Source organism: Marmota monax, unplaced genomic scaffold, assembly GCF_021218885.2.
Source record: "Marmota monax isolate L192 unplaced genomic scaffold, Marmota_monax_Labrador192_F-V1.1 WCK01_AAM20220418_F8-fsc00128, whole genome shotgun sequence".
Classification (NCBI taxonomy): Eukaryota; Metazoa; Chordata; class Mammalia; order Rodentia; family Sciuridae; genus Marmota; species Marmota monax.
In genome coordinates this window covers 1325324-1344501 of record NW_026693452.1, presented here as the reverse complement: position 1 = coordinate 1344501, position 19178 = coordinate 1325324, and the positions used below count along the sequence as shown (strand labels likewise).

The following is a 19178-nucleotide window of genomic DNA, read 5'->3' as shown; positions in this document are numbered from 1 at the left end:
CACCCTATTCAAAGCAGCAGTGGTTCAGAGCCCTTGCCCCTATGATCTTGTGGCACCATCCATCTTTACCACTAGGTGAGAGGAAACAGGGCACCACTGTGGTTTAGGGGTTGACCTTGCCCCTCTCCCTCAAACCGTTTAGTTGACCACTTCCTGAGCTTCAGTACCCTTAAAGGGAGCTAACTTTCATTGGGAGCATCTGCTGTGCTTGTTGCTTTGATTTTTGTAAGTCAAAAAACTTATTGTGTAGATTGCAAAACTGAAGCTCACAGGAATGAATGTATACTCCTCCTTTCTCCAAATCTCTTTTGTGGAAATACCTTTAAAAAAATACTTTTCTATCTTTTTTTTAATACTTTATTTTTATTTATTTTATGTGGTGCTCAGGATCGAGCCCAGTGCCTCACATGTGCCAGGCAAGCGCTCTACCACTGAGCTATATACCTCCAGCTCCTGGAAATGATGTCTTAAGTTCTTAGGGTTAAAGGTCATCATCGGAGAACTTCTATCACAATCCTTATAAAGTTGATCTATATTTTTCACTATCATAGCAGCTTTTTAATATCCCCAAAGCCCATATTCAATACCTGTTTATTTACTTCTTTATTGCCTCTTTCTCACAATGGCATATAAGTTCTATGAAAACCAGAAGTATATCTTTTTGCTCACTACTGTGTTCCCAGCACTTACCATAGTACCTTGCATATAATAGACATTCAATGTGTATTTTTTAAATAAGGGAATGAATGAAAAATGAAAATTGATTTTACAATAGTGGACTATCTGACCACAACAATATCAGGTATGGAGTAGTCTATCACCCCACAGGCAATGCTGTCAAGAAATTGTATTCTATGAAATGGCATTTGCCAGTAAATGGATAGAACTGGAGACTATCATGATAAGTGAAATAAGCCAATCCCAAAAACCAAAGGCTGAATGTTCTCTCTGATAGGTGATGCTAACACACAATAAGGGGCAGGTGGGGGCAGGTGGAATAGAAGTTCACTGAATTAGACAAAGGAGAATGGGGGAAGGCAGGGGGTATGGGAATAGGAAAGACAGTAGAATGAATCAGACGTACGTTCTTTTTCATACATGAGTATGTGAACGTATGTCTGATTCAACCAGTATAGCTCCACGTCATGTACAGTCACAAGAATGGGAAGTTATACTCCATATATAATATGTCAAAATACATTTTACTGTCATGTATAACTAAAAAGAACACAAAAAAATTTTAAAAGAAATCTTATTCTACATTATTAAGCCAAAGTTATTTTTATAAGGTATATTCTTTTCTAAAAAAATAATTGCAGACATTTTGAAACTGGATTTAAAACTTTTGACACAAGGTACTATTTCATAAAGTTAATTGAGAGCAACATATTTAAAGGTGCTTGCAATAATATATTTCAACACTTATTTGTCAAGTCAGTATTAATTTTAGGTTTACTTTAGGTTGTGTTTATTTCTTAACACCTAGTCATTTCAGTCAACTAATTTTGTACCCAACACATTGAAAACATTTGCTGAATTACTGCTTTTCTCAACACATTTAACTTTATTTGCAACTTTGCTTATAGAATCTTCAAGAATTAAAGCCTTTGGATCAATGCCTAATTGGACAGACTAAGGAAAACAGAAAGAAGAACAGATACAAAAATATACTTCCCTGTAAGTTCCAATTTGGCTTTACATTGAATGTATGTTCAATATAATTTAAATTGATTTAAAGTCTGTATGCTAGTTTAGCCTATCTATCTATCACATAAGCGTGTACATACATAACACTTTCAGAGATTTGCATCAGTAGCAAATTTAGATATACAATGTGAATTCTTTTTAAAATTATCTATATATTCTAAAACTCAGAGAAATCTTAAAGTCTTTTTAAAAATATGAATTGGCTTTTGGATGAGCACTTTTTGGATTCATGTCACAAACACCATCAATTTATTCCACTTTACTTTAAGTTTACAGACATGTCAGTGGTGTTAGTAGCTATATACATGGTTATGACTATAGTGAAACTACCAGACTTTGAGGGCTGGTGATGTAGAGTCTTTGTTTAGCATACACAGGCCCTGGGTTTGACCCCCAGCACCAAAAAAAAAAAAAAAAAAAAGTTACATTAGACATCATTTAGACACCAGAAAAAATAAAAAGCATTATTTTAAGCTATGTTTTGCCCATTTCACCAACCAACAGTTTGATTTTTTAAAAAATTTTGTACAAGTATATGTACATAGCCAAAATATTAAACTGTAAGGGATAAAGATATGACTCAGTGATAATTTGCTTAGCATGAGCAAGACCTTGGGCTCAATTCCCAGCATGAAGGGAAATGAAGAGAAAGGAAGGGAAGGGAAAGGAAATTAAGCTCTAGCAACTTCTTTTAGTTATTATCAGCCAAATTTACATATTAGCACTTTGGATTACAACATATAACACACTGACCTTATCTTTACACAAACCCAACAATGTCAAATAATGCACTCAATAATAATGCCCTTGAAGTTTTCAATCATGATGGAAGATACAAAGTTTATTTTGAAAAACTTCCTATAAAAAGTGAATCTTGGCCTTTTAAAAATGGAATAGGTCATAAAGTAGGTGGGAGTTATTTTAAGACCAAAAAAAAAAAAAGCCCAGATGAGAATATCAAATCAGAATGGGATAAGTCATAAATAAAAAACTAATTAGTGAACTCATTTCCATGAAACAAACAGCCAGGATGGCCTACGGGATAGAAGTCAAATAACAAAGAGAATTTTGAAACCTATCTTTAAAAGGTTTTAAATTAAACCAGGTATGGTGGTTCACTCCTGTAATCCCAGAGACTCTGGAGGCTGAGGCAAGACCACAAGTCCTAGTCCAGCCTGGGCAACTTAAAAAAGACCTTGCCTCAAAAGAAAAAATTAAAAGGTCTGGGATATAATTCAGTAGAGCACCCCCTAGGTTCAATCCCCACTAACAAAAAACAAAAAGGTTTTAATTTGATAATCACCAAAATTACTAGTGAAATTTACAGATATTTGAACTAAAAATGACTTCTAATGTACACATGCATGCAAATTTATTTTCTTGATAAACCGTTGACTGTAAAACTTCAATAAAAGAGAGCTACATACTTTTCATTGGGGCAGCCTAGTTTTAAAGATTGTATTTTGACTCTACAAAGTTATAATTAGACAAAGATGGTCTATGTGCAAATGAGTTTCCTTTTTATTTATTGTTATTCTTTGGATAACTAATAAAAAGTATATGATTTAAATAAGCCACAAGGGTTATTTATGCCAATGGTATTTGTAGTAAGTTATTTAATGACACAATAATATCAACTTTTATTATATGAAAAGGTGTTTGGCATTGTCACTTAGTACTATTATTATTGTCATTGGCATTAAAATATTGATGGACTAGAAGTAGAAATATTGTTTTTGCTTATTTCTCTAGTTTTTTTTATTTTTTAATGTTTTTTAATACCTTTATTTTATTTATTTATTTTTATGTGGTGCTGAGGATTGAATCTAATATTTCACATGTGCTGGGCAAGCTTTCTACCACTGAGCTACAACCCCAGCCCCCTCTAGTTATTATGAAGTTCAATATGCATCTGTTTTTATTTCTTTAACCAAATTTATGTAAATAATAACTATCAAAATTTCAAACATGAGAAACTCACAAAGCTGACATCTTAGATATTCTTAAATATGAGTGAAAGGAGTAGATGTAAAATCATTTTCTGTGCTTCATTTTTAAAATATACTTCTATTAAAATGTGTTTCTGATTGCAGCTATGGTTATAAGAATTTCCCATGAGCTTTGATTTACGCTATCTGACTCTTGTTTAACAATATATAATATAAATGGTTTTGTGGTGGGAAATTCACAGATGATGCCACAAGAGTGCCTCTTGGAGATGAAGGTGGATATATTAATGCCAGTTTCATCAAGATACCAGTGGGGAAGGAAGAGTTTCTTTACATTGCCTGCCAGGGGCCCCTTCCTACCACTGTTGGAGATTTTTGGCAGATGATCTGGGAACAAAAATCCACAGTGATAGCCATGATGACCCAAGAAGTAGAAGGAGAAAAAATCAAGTGCCAGCGCTATTGGCCTAACATCCTGGGCAAAACAACAATGGCCAACGACAGACTTCGGCTGGCTCTTGTGAGATTGCAACAGCTGAAGGGTTTTGTAGTGAGGGCATTGACCCTAGAAGACATTCAGGTGAGTGAATTAAAGCTTTCCATGTAGTCAGACTCATCTCCTCATTGGAAACCAGGCCAGGACTCTTGCCATGGTTACGTCTATATATTTTTAGATTAAAAATCACAAGCCCCTGCTTTTTTCTTATCAAGCGTAAAAATTTTAAATGAGACCCTCTTCATGAATTTCCTCCAGGGTGTACTGTATTAGATTGAAAATGAATACATGATCATTTGTCATCATTGCTTAGTGATAGCACAAAATAGCTCAGAAGCTATGGGATAGAAACTTCTTCGAGTTGTGTTTGTTTGTTTTGTTTTTGCAGTAAGGGGATCAAACCCAGGTCTGCATCCACGCTAGGCAAATACTCTACCACTGACCTGCAACCGCAGTCCTGGAAACTTATTTTTCAAGGTCAAATTCAAAGTTGACTCTATTTTAAGAGTTTTTTAAAATTTCTGAGTTGAAAATATCCCTCAAAAAGGTAGCTTTTCCACATTTGAAAATAAATGGACAATTTTAACATTGACATTTGTCTTACTGTAGTCACTAACACCGAGTACATTTAGCTTGAGTTAGGTAAGTGGTCAGACCTTAAGTAGAGTTACAGCTGCTTTCTCGCTTCTGTCCTCCCTGCCCTTACTACACCCTTCTCCAATAATGGGTGCTATGGTGAGTAATGTATTTCCTACTGGTTGGTTAGCTTTTTTAAAGAAACAAGATGGTTTACTTTCACAGAAGCAAAGTATATCAGTGCAATTTTGTGGTTGGCATGTAAATGTAGTCTGTGATTTGTTGTTTTACAGAGAATTAAAGATTATACTTATTGTTTAACTTAAAATTTGTTTTGACATATAAAAATTGTATGTATTCATGGGTACCATATGATATATACCTCTTTATTCACATACACTAGCTTACCTATCACAGAGGCTAGCACAGTTGTTCAATATTCCTCAAGTGATTTGGTCACTTAATCCACTCAGATTTGTAGAGCTCAGTCCCTGTTAAAGGGCCCTAGGGATTGAGCAGTTAACAACTCAGACAAAAAAAAATTCCACACCTCATGAGGTTTACTTCCTAATGAAGAGATACTGGTGTCAATAGTGCTTGGATGAGGGAGAGGGAGAAGCATGTTGCATTTTCAATAGTGAAGGAAGGCTTGAGAAATGGCATGTGAGAAAAATTGAAGTTGTTGAGTGAGCCACAGAGGCATAACTGGGGGTGGGAAGAGGGAGGACATTCCAGTCACAGCCCCTAGAGCCCTAGCCCTGTGTCCAGTGTATTTAAAGATTCATTATAGGTCTGAGGATATCAGTCAGTAGGAGAGCTCTTGCCTAGTATGCACAAGGCCTAGGTCAATCTCCATCACTGAAAAAAAAGCAGATCTAGCAGCCTTCTTGCTGAAGGCTTTCCATGTGTTTTTTGTGGCTTTGTTTTAGTTTTAGTTTGTTTATTTGTTTTGTTTTTTGCAGCACTGGGGATTGAACTCACAGGTTTCTACAGATTCTCTACCATTGAGCTACATCCCCGGCACTCCATATGTTTCTTAATGGAATTCTTTCACCTGTTGCATTCTTCTTTTGATCTGATCCAATACACAATTCAAAATTTGACAGGACAAAATAATACTAAGAACTAATTATGTAGGAATAATATTGCATGACATTATATACTAATTGTTTTACAATTTCAGACAGGAGAGGTGCGACATATTTTTCATTTGAATTTCACTGCCTGGCCAGACCACGATACACCTTCTCAGCCGGATGACCTGCTCACGTTTATCTCTTACATGAGACACGTTCATAAGTCAGGCCCAATCATTACGCACTGCAGTGCTGGCATTGGACGTTCAGGGACCCTGATATGCATAGATGTGGTTCTGGGATTAATCAGTCAAGATCTTGAAGTGAGTACAAGATATATTCTGAATCTGCATATGATCAGAAATTATGCTAGACTCTGTTTAATAATGTGTATTTTAGGGCTGGGGTTGTGGCTCAGTGGTAGAGCACTTGCCTAGCATGTGTGAGACACTGGGTTCAATTCTCAGCACCATAAATAAATAAATGTCCATTGAGAACTAAAAAATATTTTTTAAAAAATAATGTGTATTTTAATAGTGTGCTCAAAAGCCCCATATGCAGTGTTGCATTTTTATCCTTTATAGTCTTTATGCCTGTATAAGATTAAAGTCAGAATTTTCATCACACTTTGGGGATAGAAATATTGATGTATAGGGCTGAGGTTGTAGCTCCGTGGTAGAGTGCTTGCCTAGCATCTGTGAGACACTGGGTTTGATTCTCAGTACCACATAAACATAAATAAATAAAGGTATTGTGTCCATCTACAACTAAAAATATTTTTTTAAAAAATATTGTACAAAAGAAAATGTATAAGAAATGTACATTTTGTTATACAAATTAATGCTAAATTGTCTCTTTCTAAACAGTTACTCCCAATTTAAAAAATTATTACTAAATAAACCAAGCAAATATGAGTATAATCTTACTTTTAGATCTAATTAGTATAAATCTATGTAAAAATAACAGAAACTAGAATATGTAATTAATATAATTGTCTTTTTCTTTTCTTTTTTTGGTACCAGGGTTTGAACTTGGGGACACACTTAACCACTGAGCCATATCCCCACCCTTTTTTATATTTTATTTAAAGATAGGGTCTCACTAAGTTACTGAGGCTTGCTTTGGACTCGCACTTCTCCTGCCTCAGCCTCCCAAGCCAATAATTGTCTTTTAAAGATTTGTTAAAAGTAGTTCTATTTTGTACTTTACATACTCTTATAATATCAACTATAATAATTTATGTAGAACAAAACCAAATAGTCTATTTCGTCCTTTTTTCAAACTGTTAAATGTCAGCTAAAATCAAAAGATATAGAATTTTATTCAGAAATGCAATATCTAAGGAAAGTAGTTTATATTTTTTAATTAAAAGAAATTAGCCAAATTTTAGGAAAGAGAAATTTTGTTACAGATTTTTAGATAGGATAATAACCTACTCTAATTCTTAGATCATAAATAAGAATACCAACTGATGACAAAGTCAGTTCTCTAAGTCATTTTGTCTAAGACAGTTTCCCAAAACTACTAGAAAGTGAAGAACACGGTGGTGCACACCTGTATCTCCGAAGGCTGAGGCAGGAAGATCTCGAGTCCAAAGCCAGCCTCAGAAAAAGTGAGAGGCTAAGCAATTTAGTGAGACCCTGTCTCTAAATAAAATACAAAATAGGGCTGGGGATGTGGTTCTTTTCCCTTTTTATCTAACGTGTACGTTCTATTTTCTTGGGCAGTTTGACATTTCTGATTTAGTGCGCTGCATGAGACTACAAAGACATGGAATGGTTCAGACAGAGGTAAGTCTAGGCCTATTTGAAGAAGGAATTTATAAAGATTCTTAATAGTTTAAAAAGTTCTTATTAAGCTTTTTTTTTTTTTTTTTTTGAGATGGGCTGTCCAAGTGTTGTCCAGGCTGGCCTGGGATTCCTGAGTTCAAACAATCATACCAACTTAGTCAGATCCTGCTAGAGTAACAGAGGAATTCTAGCAGGATTTGCAATAAGGATGGCAGACCATAAATATGTTAAATATGTACAATGAATTATATAGGATCTAAGAAAGTACTCTTCTGAAAAAAGAAATGTAGGTAAAGGGAATCAGTCATGGCAGATTGTGGATATAATTTTAAATAGTGTTACCATTGGGAAGGTAACACTTAAGCAGAGATTTGAAGGAAGATGTCATGAAGCTATTTGGGGGAGCCTTCAGGCAGAGTCCACTGCCTCCATGGAAGTCTAAGTGGGAGTGGACCACAAGTAAGTACAGGTTCAAGAACGGTCATGACCAGAGCACAGAGGAGAGTGGGAGAATGTGAAGTCAGAGAAGAAGTGATAGGAGCCAGATCTTGGGCTTTCCTCTGAGTACATGGGAGTTATCATAGGCCTGTAGCCAGAGTGGTGGGTGTGGACAGAGGAAGACATTATGTGAAGTGTATTTGCCAAAGAGTTGTAGGCAATGTAAGAGAAAGAGAGATGATGTGGCAAATGCAGAAAAGCTAAAATACAGGTGAGCACCAAGAAAATTAAAAGGCTACTCATAATCCTACTTTCAGAGAGTTGCTAATAACAACAAAATAACAACAACAACAAAAATAAAAAACTCAGATACCAATACCATCAACTTATAGAGAATAATTTTGAGAACCACAAGGATTCATTTTCAAAAATCTTTGATTTTAATATTCTTTTTTTCTAAAATATTGAAAGAAAAGATTTCATATTTAAAGAATATGTAAATATCAATTATATTTCCCCAAACTTTGATTTCTCTCTTTGTATATTCTTTTGTTCTAAATTATTTAAAGGAAATCATTTTAGTAGGTTCTTTATATTAAATTTTTGGTATTTTGAAACATTAAGGTGAGTTCAATAAATCTAGCAGAAATTATGAAGGAAATTAATTTTCGTGAAATATTATCAAAGCACAAAAATAGAAATGGCTGCCAATCGGAGACAACTTCACTTAGTTCTCTAAATACCACCACCTCCAACTCCCAGGCTTTCCCCCTCATATTGTCAATCCGGTTTCTGTTTTTTTATAATTTTTCTGATACTACACAATTCTGTAGGCTGCTTTTTAATGTTTCTGACATTTAGCATTTAAACAAAAATTTTCCATATTTTCTAAACTCCTCAAACATTGCTTCTATTAAGGGTGTAGCTGAGTATGATATTTGTGACACATTGAAAGTTCTCTGTGTATTCATTGCTGTGGTTTTGTTTTGTTGGCTATAGGATCAATATATTTTCTGCTATCAAGTCATCCTCTATGTCTTGACACGTCTTCAGGCTGAAGAAGAGCAAAAAGACCAGCCTCAGCTTTCTAAATAACAGGGAAAGAACAGCCTTCTGGATGTCTCCGTATCTCTCCTGAACCTCCAACAAACTCCTGCTCTCTACTTAAAATAAGAGTTATAGAGCAGCAAGGCCATGCAATATTATGCTTATTCTCCTCTACCTTGGAGGGGCATTCTTTATAACAATAAATAGTGTTGAAAAATGCTGTATTTTTACAGCTACCATAACCAATGACAATTATTAAAAAATGTTTAACACTAACTGAACAATTCAGGTCTAAAGGCTAAAGGCAGCATTTGATTATAGTGGACATTGTTACAGGATACACCGAGTCTATTTTTAATGTACCAATCTTGTTTATAGCAAAAAAAAATTTTTCCAGTATTTTAATAAAGTAGAGGTATTTTATAGAGGATACTTGAAACCAGTATTTAAGCTTTAAATGACAGTAATATTGGCATAGAAAAAAGGTAGCAAATGTTTACCATGTCAATTTCTAATGTTTACTATATAGAATTTCCTGTAATATATTTATATACTTTTTCATGAAAATGGATTTATCAGCTGTTTGTAACTGTGTCATCTGTTTGTAATGTATCATTCTCACTTTGTAAATAAAAATACACCTTAAAACATGAACAGCCAAAACTGTGTAGACAGATACTTTCCGTTTTTTTTATCACAACACACAGTCCTCTGGGAAGCCAGTGACCTCTGGACCCCAACTTCCCATCTCCCCAGCTGGTCCCAGTCAGTCCAGGCAACAGAGAATGGGAGTTTGTCATCATCCTGTAGAGATCGTCATTAAGCACTGTCATGAGGGTCATGTCTGGCTTAACAGAAGCTAAGTAGAAGAAACTTCTACCTCCCTGTAAGTGGTGCCCACTTTCTACACTTAGTTGATACATAAATCAGAGTATTTTAAGACCTGTTTGAAGTAACACTTAGAATAGTCAGTTAACCAAAAGGAGTAATCAAGGAAACCAATGTTGTACTGCCTGAGAGGTTTCTATTTGGTTTTGCCAAATAGGAAGGAAAACAGCTCAGCCTCCGAATGCCTGCTTTAGTTTACGGTTCTGTGATTCTCAATACTGAACTTGTTTTGCTAAATCCGAATTCTGTCTCCTTCCATTCAGCCCTGACACCACTCCAAGACCCAGAACACTCCCTGGTTCATCATAAGATTATATCAATTCGGAGCTAATTGATTTGAATTTGTGATCCTAACCAAGTGCAGTGATTTACTGGGACCTGTTCCTAAGGAGCTGAGGCTATTTGAAGGCAGAAGACGGTATCAGTAAATAAATAAAGCTTCCTGGTGATCTCCTGACTCCCTTGCCAGGTAACAGGTTTGGCTCCTACTCAGAATGGTATCTGAATCTGGCAAGAGAAGCTTCACCACCACCATTCCCACTTCAATCAGAAGACTTCTTTTATAAACTTTAATCGTAAACAAAATTATCATTTGGGAAAAGGAAAAAAAAAAAAGGTTTTTGTTACTTTAAAAACACTTGGAAATCTCTGTTCTGAGTGAGTTGGAATCCTGAGGCCTTGTTTTCCTGGGCATGTGGAGCCACAAGGCAAAGCTCCAAGAGCCAGTACAGCTGAGGGCAATTAGCTACCATCAGAAGTCAGCACAGATGGGAGAGGGCAAAGCTGGAGGATACTTTCTCTGGAAAGAATGTAACTAGGAAATGGAAACTGAGAAAAAAAATTTAGGTTTAGGTTTATGACCCCTGAGTAGAAACTTGATTATAATAAACCCATTACTGCCTGCTTTGTGGGATCTGGCTCCACCACCATGGAATGGTATGAGTCACTTGCTAAAACCACTCTGTTTAGAAAGATGAGGCCACAGAGCCCAGGCACCGAAAAAACTCAAATATCACATTAATGTATAAAGACAGCCTAACTCCTCACAGACTTTGTATTAGCTAAGTATTATAAAACATAAACCCAAAACTTAGTGGATCAAGCATAATAGTTTATTTCTAGTTTATATAACAAATCTGGGCAGGCAAACGACCCAACAGGGCAGCTCTCCTTTCTCCATTTTTAAGAACTCAGGCTGATGGAAGTTCTATGATTAACAAATGTGCTTCCAAGGTCATCCTGTGAATCTCCATTCCTACAGCCAGAAGGAAAAAGAGAACATGTGGAGAGGGTTCTATTAGGCAGGCCAGGACTGGAAGTGAAGCACATCACTGCCACTCGTTCCATCAGCAAGAACTGGCTGATTGACAGCCCCCAAGTACCAGGAAGCTGGAAAGTGTAGTTGGCCGAACAGCTGTTTCCCTGTGACAACTCAGTGCTAGAGAAGGGAAAGTACAAGTCTTAATAGAAGATATGTATAAAAGTGAACCAAAATATATTCTAAAATAACAAATGCTGGATAAGATGTAAAGAAAACAAACACTCATAAACTGTTGGTGGACTGTAAATTTGTTTAGCCACCATGAGGAAAATCATAGAGGTTTCACAAAAACACTGAAAATGGAACTATCATATGATCTGGGTATCCTGATCCTGGGTAGGTGTCCAAAGAAAATAAAATCATACAAAGGGACACCTGCATGTCCATGTCTATTGCAGCACTGTTCACAATAGCTAGGATATAGAATCAGCTTTGGTGCCCATCAACAGATGGATGGATACAAAAAATATATGGTATTATACACATGAGAGAGTATTATTCAACTATAAAGAAAAGTGAAATCCTGTCATTTGCAACAAAATGGATGGAACTAGAGAATATTGTGTTAAAACAAAACAAAAAACCAGACACAAAAACAAGTACTGCAATTTCCCTCTTATATGTGAAAACTAAAAAGGAAGGAAAAAAAAAAAAAGGTCTGCCTTAAAGAATGATACTTACTAAGGACTGAGAAAGTGGGGTGAGGGCAAGGGTGGATGGATATGATCAGGGCATGCTGTATGCTTGTATGGAGATGTAACATTGAATCCCATTATTATGAACAAGGAATGTGTGTTAATTAAAAAACAAATGGTATCTTAGTATAATCCTGAGCACTAGAGAATTAAAAACATAATTTTATCTCAAAATCAAAACTATGGTACATGTCATTAGTATAGATGTTTCTGAATTGTTATGATAAACAGGAGAAAAATGTGTGTTGAGAAGAGATAAGACTTTTTTTTAAATCTGTGGCTTCAGAGCAGCCTGCCAGATCTCTTCATTTAAAAATAACTAGTTATTGAAATGTAATGTGATAAATCCAAGAAATTAAAAGAACAGCTTACCACGGTTATGCTTGTTGATAATGAAAGAAAAGATTCCTATTTTCCTTAATTCAGAAATATTCAAGATACCTTGTTATGGTGCAGATAAATGTGACAAATTATAGGCTAGCCCACATAAAATTTTAAAACCAATAAAATTTTAATACACTGGTTTGGGAATGTGTTTGAGTGCAAGTATCAAAAAAACAACCAAATGTGCTTACACAAATGAAAGATTTATTTCCTTTCCTTAAGGAAACAATTTCAGAAGTTGGCTGTTGCTAGGATTGATTCTATAGCTCAAGAATGTCAACAGCTTGCCAGGCACTGAGGCACATGCCTGTAATCCCAGCTACTCAGGAGGATGGGGCAGAAGGAAGACAAGGTTAGAGGCTGTCCAAGCAACCTAGCAAGACACTCAAAATTTAAAAGGGCTGGGAGTGTAGCTCGTGAGAGAGCACTTGCCTAGCATGCATAAAATCTTCAGAATTCAATCTCCAGGAATGAAAAGGAAAAAAAAAAATAAGTCACAAGTTCTATAATTATCCTGATCTTTCCCCTTCATGATCTAGATTGCTGGGGCAGCTCTGCTATTACATCTATGATCCAAAAGGAAATAGAAACTGACAAGGAGAAAGGGTCTGTCGGTGCCTAGGGCAAGAAAGCAAGACTCCCCAGGAACCATAAGCAGACTTCTGCTTCAATCTTATTAGCAAGAATTTTGTCACATGCACACCTCTAACTTCAAGAGAAAAAAAAATACTTTTAGCTAGGCATTTTGCAACACTGAACAAAATCTCAGTCCTGTTAATAAGGACAAAGAAAACATGCACAGTGGAAGTGTGTACCTTTCCATGTCTGCTTCAGTTTCCACCATTCCTTAGTACCTAACACTTTGTCCTGTTTTGAGGAGTTTTTTTTGGCAGTGCTGGGAATTGAACTTACGGCTTCATGCATACTAGGGCAAGTGCTGTACCACTGAGCTATATCCTCAAAACTTGTGTCAATCTTTTAAAATCTTCCTGAATCCAGAAGTATCTGAACTTTATTTTTTTTAATTTTATTTTTGTGCATTGATGGGGATGGAACCCAGGGCCTTGCATGTGGCTATGCAAGTGCTACATCTCCAGCCCTTTTTAAATTTTATTTTATTTGAGACAGGGTCTCGGTAAGTTTCCTTGAACTTTTGATCCTCCTGCTTCAGCCTCCCAAGTAGCTTGGATTAAGTCATGTGCCACTGGGCCCATCTTAAAACTTTTTAAAAAGATTACTAAAACTGAATGTGTAAAAAATACAAAATTGTACAACAAGAGACACTTTGTAAAAATGAGATAATATACATAATAGGTAAAACGTTGATAATACATAGAACATATACATAGTCACTATCATGTTAAAATCTATAAATCAACCTATGAAAAAATAAAACAGAAAAGCAGGCAAAGGACATGAATGGGCACATGATCATGGAAAATGCTCTACTTTGCTTGTAGTTTTGAATATGTAATTTTAAAGAGATGTTTTCACAAGTCAAAGTGACCAAAACTCTTTGGAGTACAAGTTTGAAGCCAGCCTTGGCAACTTAGTGAGATCCTGTCTCAAAATAAGAAATAAAATAGCTGGGGATGTATCTGAGTGGCAGAACACCCCTGGATTCAATCCCGAGTACCAAAAAGAAAAAAAAAAATCTTCCTTAGACTGGTGAAACCATGGGAAACTGGACCCTCTCGGTACTGCTGCGCCACATTGCCAAAGAGCAATCTGTCCAATATTTCTATGGGCAACGGGCCTGCCCAATCCAATCATAGGAATGGAGTCTCCTGAGCTTGCACACAGGCAAGGGTAGTGTAGCAGCACTGCAATACCAAATAAATTGAAAGTTATAAAGATGGGTTAAATAAATTATAGTCCTTCTATGCAATGCAATATATCTATGCAGCCACTGTTCTAAAGAATGAGGTAGGTAAACACAAACTGAAGTGTAGAGATGTTCTATCATATGTCATCAAATGACTTTCAATACAGAATATATTGAACATTTTTTGAATGACTCAGTCTATATACATGAAGATTAGAAAGACATATGTCTATCTCTAGGGAATGAAAATATGAGGAATTCATACACTTTTTAACCTGTTTACTTCAAATTCCCTCTAAGCTTATATTACATCTATAATCAAAAAGGTATTCAAGCCCTTAAGAAACAATCATTTAGAAAAGGGCCCCATTTTTCACAACTGTGTCCTCCCTTGTACTCCCAAGGACCTGCCCAAAGTCAGGAAGTTATGTGGATCCAGACCCTACCTTGCCTGGCAGAGATGATATCACCTCTACACAGAGTCCTGTCATTAGATTAAAATCCAAACAAGAGACAACTTTACATAATAAAGGGCATTACCTCCTGCCAGGTGGCACTATTCACCTCATGGGACAACAAGAACACACACAGCAGCTAGGAAAAACCCAGTGTAAACCCCCCAAAACTCCCTGAAATGGGCAGAATACACTCTCAAAAAGTGATCCTATGACATTGCACAATCCACACAAAAATATAAGTATTCTAACATCTGACACTTAACTATTCACACAGGTCCTGCCAACCAAGGAGATTGCATCCGCGCGGCCCCGTCTTTACCCATCACTGAGGAAGACAGAAGACCACACTCTGGCCAGCAAGTCCCCACTATTCACATGAAGTGACGTGGCCAATGGGCTCCAGAGCCCTGTGGCGATCCATTGGTCCTGATGGCTCAAGGGTTCCAGCAGCTTCTTCATGCACCTCCAAGAAAGCACTGGCCTCTCTGCATTTTTTGTCATGGCAGACTTCTGCACAATCTGGGTTCCTTTTTCTGGGTCTGTTCTTCAGTCTCCTCTTGTATATCTGATATGCTAGGTGATCAAACATATGATTATTAAACACCACTTTAGCAAAGAGTATAATCCAGGGACACTGTGTCATTATCCTACACTTGGGGAGTTTGCTTTGCATCACTTAAGTATAAATACACTGGGAAAGAGGGGGAGAGGGAAACCATGGAATGAAACAATTCAGTGTGTCAAAATGGTTCGCTCTTCAGACTGCGGAAAGCTTGGTCATTCATTCATTCAGTCCATAAGTCAGTTGATCAGTGGAGGGCTTACTGAGTCACACACTTGCTAGGATGTATCTGAGGATGAGCCAGTCATAATTCTTCCCCAAAACTTTGATCTCAGACCAGAAGTTTTATTCTGCTAGCATTGGTATATTTATTATCAGTAATCAGTATATAATCACTTATACCCATAATCATTGAATCTTACTTAGAACCTGTTCCCTGAGAACAGTGAAAATTTATAATGGCCCAAGATCAAAATATATATATATATGTGTATGTATTTAAATGTTTTTAAACTTAAATTAAATCAACTCCAAAATAACATGCTTTTAGCTTTATTGAGGTAAACGGTGTGTGTAGTATGCATGTGTATAAATTTTTAATATTTGTGAATATGCTTATATATGTATTATATTTTATATTTGAAAAAATTTCACAACCATTTGGCATAAATCATAGTCACAGAAACATTGAAGTAACTTGGCATCTGGGAAACCTCAAGGCCCCTAATAAGACATAACAAATAAATGCTTACGTTCAGTCAATGTCATTTTTGAGATCGATGATTGTTCATGGAGAGCTTATCCTGACACATCTTGGAATTTAAATGCTGATTGTGCTTTGGTTTTTATGAAGCATGTTTGGTTCTAATTATAAATTCCTATTTGGGTGTTTTTTAAAATATTTTTCTGTGAAAGTTCCACTGTATCAAAGTATTGTGTTTATGCACCTTATTATCCCCCAAAATGTCCTGCTAAAAATATAATTCAGGGGGCAGCACATACAAGTTCAAATCACAAAAAAGAGCTGGTAAATTAGGTTGTTAGTCAAATCTACCCAATGAAAGTCCATTCACCTGCAACAATGAGAACTCCATCCACAAGTTGGAAGAGTCCATAGGCCAATGGGAAGTTAAACATCTGAACCAAGTGCTCGGCTGTGAAAGACAACTGGAGCATGGTGATGCACATCTGAATATTCTGAGCTCCGGTTTCCAAGGAAATTGTCCTGCACCTGGCAATGACAAAAAATTTCAAGAGTTAAGTATTACCAATAAGCACCATTCTAACATTTGCTCTTATGCAAACTGATAAACTATGAGCTCAAGCAACTAGAAGTGTTTATTCATTCAACAGCTGTTTGCCGAGTGCCCGCTCTGTGGGGTGGTTTTCTAAGAGGCACTGTGGAGCAGGACCTTCTGAACCCTGCCCTAAGGAAAGACCAGATATACACAAGGAAAAGTTCAGTAGAAGTACGTGACAAAGCAAAATCAAGGGCCTGGAACAGGCTGTAGCAATTGAAAAAAGTTGCAGAATTGTATAGAGAAGGCTTCACAGAGGAACGACACTACAGAATGGAAAGAGTGGAAAAGAGGCATTTGATGTGGAAAAAGGATAAAAAAAGGGGCTGGGGCTGTAGCTTAGTGGTAAAGTGCTTGCCTCATGTGTGTGAGGCACTGGGTTTGATCCTCAACACATCACATAAAAATAAATAAAGATACTGTGTGTGCACCTAAAATTAAATAAATATCTTTTTTAAAAGATAGAAAAAAATTACTGAGCCCTTTCACCTAAGACAACCATTTTTTAAAATATATTTGTATAACTTTATTTCATTTATTTATTTACTTTATGTGGTGCTGAGGACCGAACCCAGTGTGTCACCCATACTAGGCAAGTGCTGTACCACTGAGCTACGGCTACAGCCCCACATTTTAACATCTGGTTTTCCTGTTTGTTTTCAAGTATTTAATTTGTACTGTTTCACATACAGCTCAACTTTCCTTTTCATCTCCTCCAACTCTCCTGTCCATGCAGATTGGCTGTCCATGCAATGCCTCGTGAATGGGCCATGCCCATTCCTCTCCCAGTGCTCAAAGTTCCCCAGTGGAACACTGGCAACAAAGCCAACTAAAAATTTCCCAACACTCACCTTCAGAATTCAACTTTATAATTTGCTTTCCTTTAATAATTTTTTTCTGATTTTAAAAGTAAACAAACTTTACTTTTAAACCTTAGAAAATAAATCAAGAAAATATTAAAGAACTATAATTACTCTTAATCTCATTACTCAAAATTACCATATGGTACTTTTTTTTCAATATTTTCTTCATGCATAAAATTCTTTTTGCTTTCTTTCACAATATGGGAATCAAAATAAATATCATTTTCTATCCTTTTTTGCAGGGAAGTATTGAGGATTGCACCTAGGATACCACAGAGTAACATCCCCAGCCCTCTATTCCTTTTTAACTAAAATTTATCTCTTGAGTATTTTCCAAATTCATTAAAATTGATGCATCATATCCATCATATGGATGCAACATGAATTAAGTATCTCCTATTGTTAGATATTTCAATTGCTTCCATTTTGATTTTTATAAATAATCCTGCAATTAATGTCTTAGCATATCAGTAGTCATGTGCACATCTGATAGAGCTAGCTTCAGAACGGATTTTTAAAAGTAAAATTGTGGAGTTAACAATTATGCATATTTATAAGGCTGTTGATATGACACTAACTTTTCTTCCAGAGAATTTATTCCAATTTTCTTCCTCTCCATCACTATATGATGATGTGCATTTCATTGCAGGCACGGAGACATGCAAGTTTATCATTTTTAATGTTTGCAATAATATTATAAACCATATATATCAAAGTGTAATATAATTTTAAAGTGAAATTCCTATCTTATTTCTCAGTTTATGTCCTTTCTCCTCTTGTGTCTCATAATTAGCAATTCTTAAAAATTTAGCACAAACAACAGATAAGAATATAATCTCTTAAAACTTGTTCATGACCTAAAGTGATCTCTACATTTAGTGAAATGACTTCATTCCTCCTATTTAATTATTTGAATATGAAGAAAAATATGCCCAGATCTCAACAAATGGCACCAACACCCCCAATACTAATTTTACAAATTACAACTTCCTGTCAATTTGGCCTTTGCTGCAGTTAACATTTAAAATCACCATGATCTCTTCACTGTCTCTGGGCTGAACTGTCCCGTCCCACCTGCCGTGTACATTGAAGCTCTTCCTGTCTCCTGAGGCAGCCAGGCAAGACAGGCTTGTCAGTGGCAATGTATTTAATTTACCTTCCTCCAAAAAAGTGAAGGATAATGTAACTGTACCTTTGCCAAGACTGATGGGTAAGAAGTGCCAGCAGAAAGCCTGTGACATGGCCGATCAGAGGAAAGATGAAACTGATGGTCAGAAGGGTGGTGTCTGAATTCCACGATCCCTTCGCTAACACCACACCAGCAACTGTGACCACCAGAAGGAGGACCCCACCAACCACGGCCCCAACCTAAAGCAAACCAAAAAAATAAGTACAGGTAAACATCATGGGCTGTTTGTTTTCTGTATGATGCAAAGTCTACCAAGGCTCTCAAAAGGCTTGAAACTTAGCAGTTTAAAGAGGGAACTTAGAGAGCACTGAATGCAATTTCATTTCATAGTAGGCCTTCCATATCCACAGGAGATATGTTCCAAGACCCTCAGCAGATGCCTGAAAACATAGACTATACTGAATCTCATATTTTCTGAGTTTTACTACATATACATACCTATAATAAAGTTTAATTTATAAATTAGATACAAGAGGAGATTAAAAACAACTAATAATAAAATAGAACAAATGAGTTTCTCCTGACCATGGACTGTACATAAAGTAACAAAAAATATATAGCTGGTGCATAGTAAGTCAATAATATAAACAACAAAAAGAGATGTCCTAGGGAAGAG

At 36.2% G+C, this 19178-nt stretch overlaps 2 protein-coding genes across 14 annotated transcripts in view; one reads left to right on the top strand and one right to left on the bottom strand.

The window, feature by feature from the left end:
* The window catches only part of Ptpn13 (protein tyrosine phosphatase non-receptor type 13), a 204266-nt gene extending 194533 nt beyond the window's left edge, over window positions 1-9733 (top strand). For all 13 annotated transcript variants that reach the window (XM_046457591.2, XM_058583408.1, XM_058583409.1 and 10 more), the window contains 5 exons: window positions 1587-1677; window positions 3899-4236; window positions 5912-6127; window positions 7532-7594; window positions 9032-9733. In XM_046457591.2, coding sequence (XP_046313547.1) covers window positions 1587-1677; window positions 3899-4236; window positions 5912-6127; window positions 7532-7594; window positions 9032-9127 — 804 coding nt within the window. In that variant the 3' untranslated portion in view covers window positions 9128-9733. The remainder of the gene's footprint in view (window positions 1-1586; window positions 1678-3898; window positions 4237-5911; window positions 6128-7531; window positions 7595-9031) is intronic.
* Window positions 9734-10909: 1176 nt separating this feature from the next.
* The window catches only part of Slc10a6 (solute carrier family 10 member 6), a 30044-nt gene continuing 21775 nt past the window's right edge, over window positions 10910-19178 (bottom strand). The window contains exons 4-6 of the mRNA XM_046457653.2: window positions 18566-18741; window positions 16286-16443; window positions 10910-15223 (exon numbers count right to left, since the gene is read on the bottom strand). Coding sequence (XP_046313609.1) covers window positions 15018-15223; window positions 16286-16443; window positions 18566-18741 — 540 coding nt within the window. The 3' untranslated portion in view covers window positions 10910-15017. The remainder of the gene's footprint in view (window positions 15224-16285; window positions 16444-18565; window positions 18742-19178) is intronic.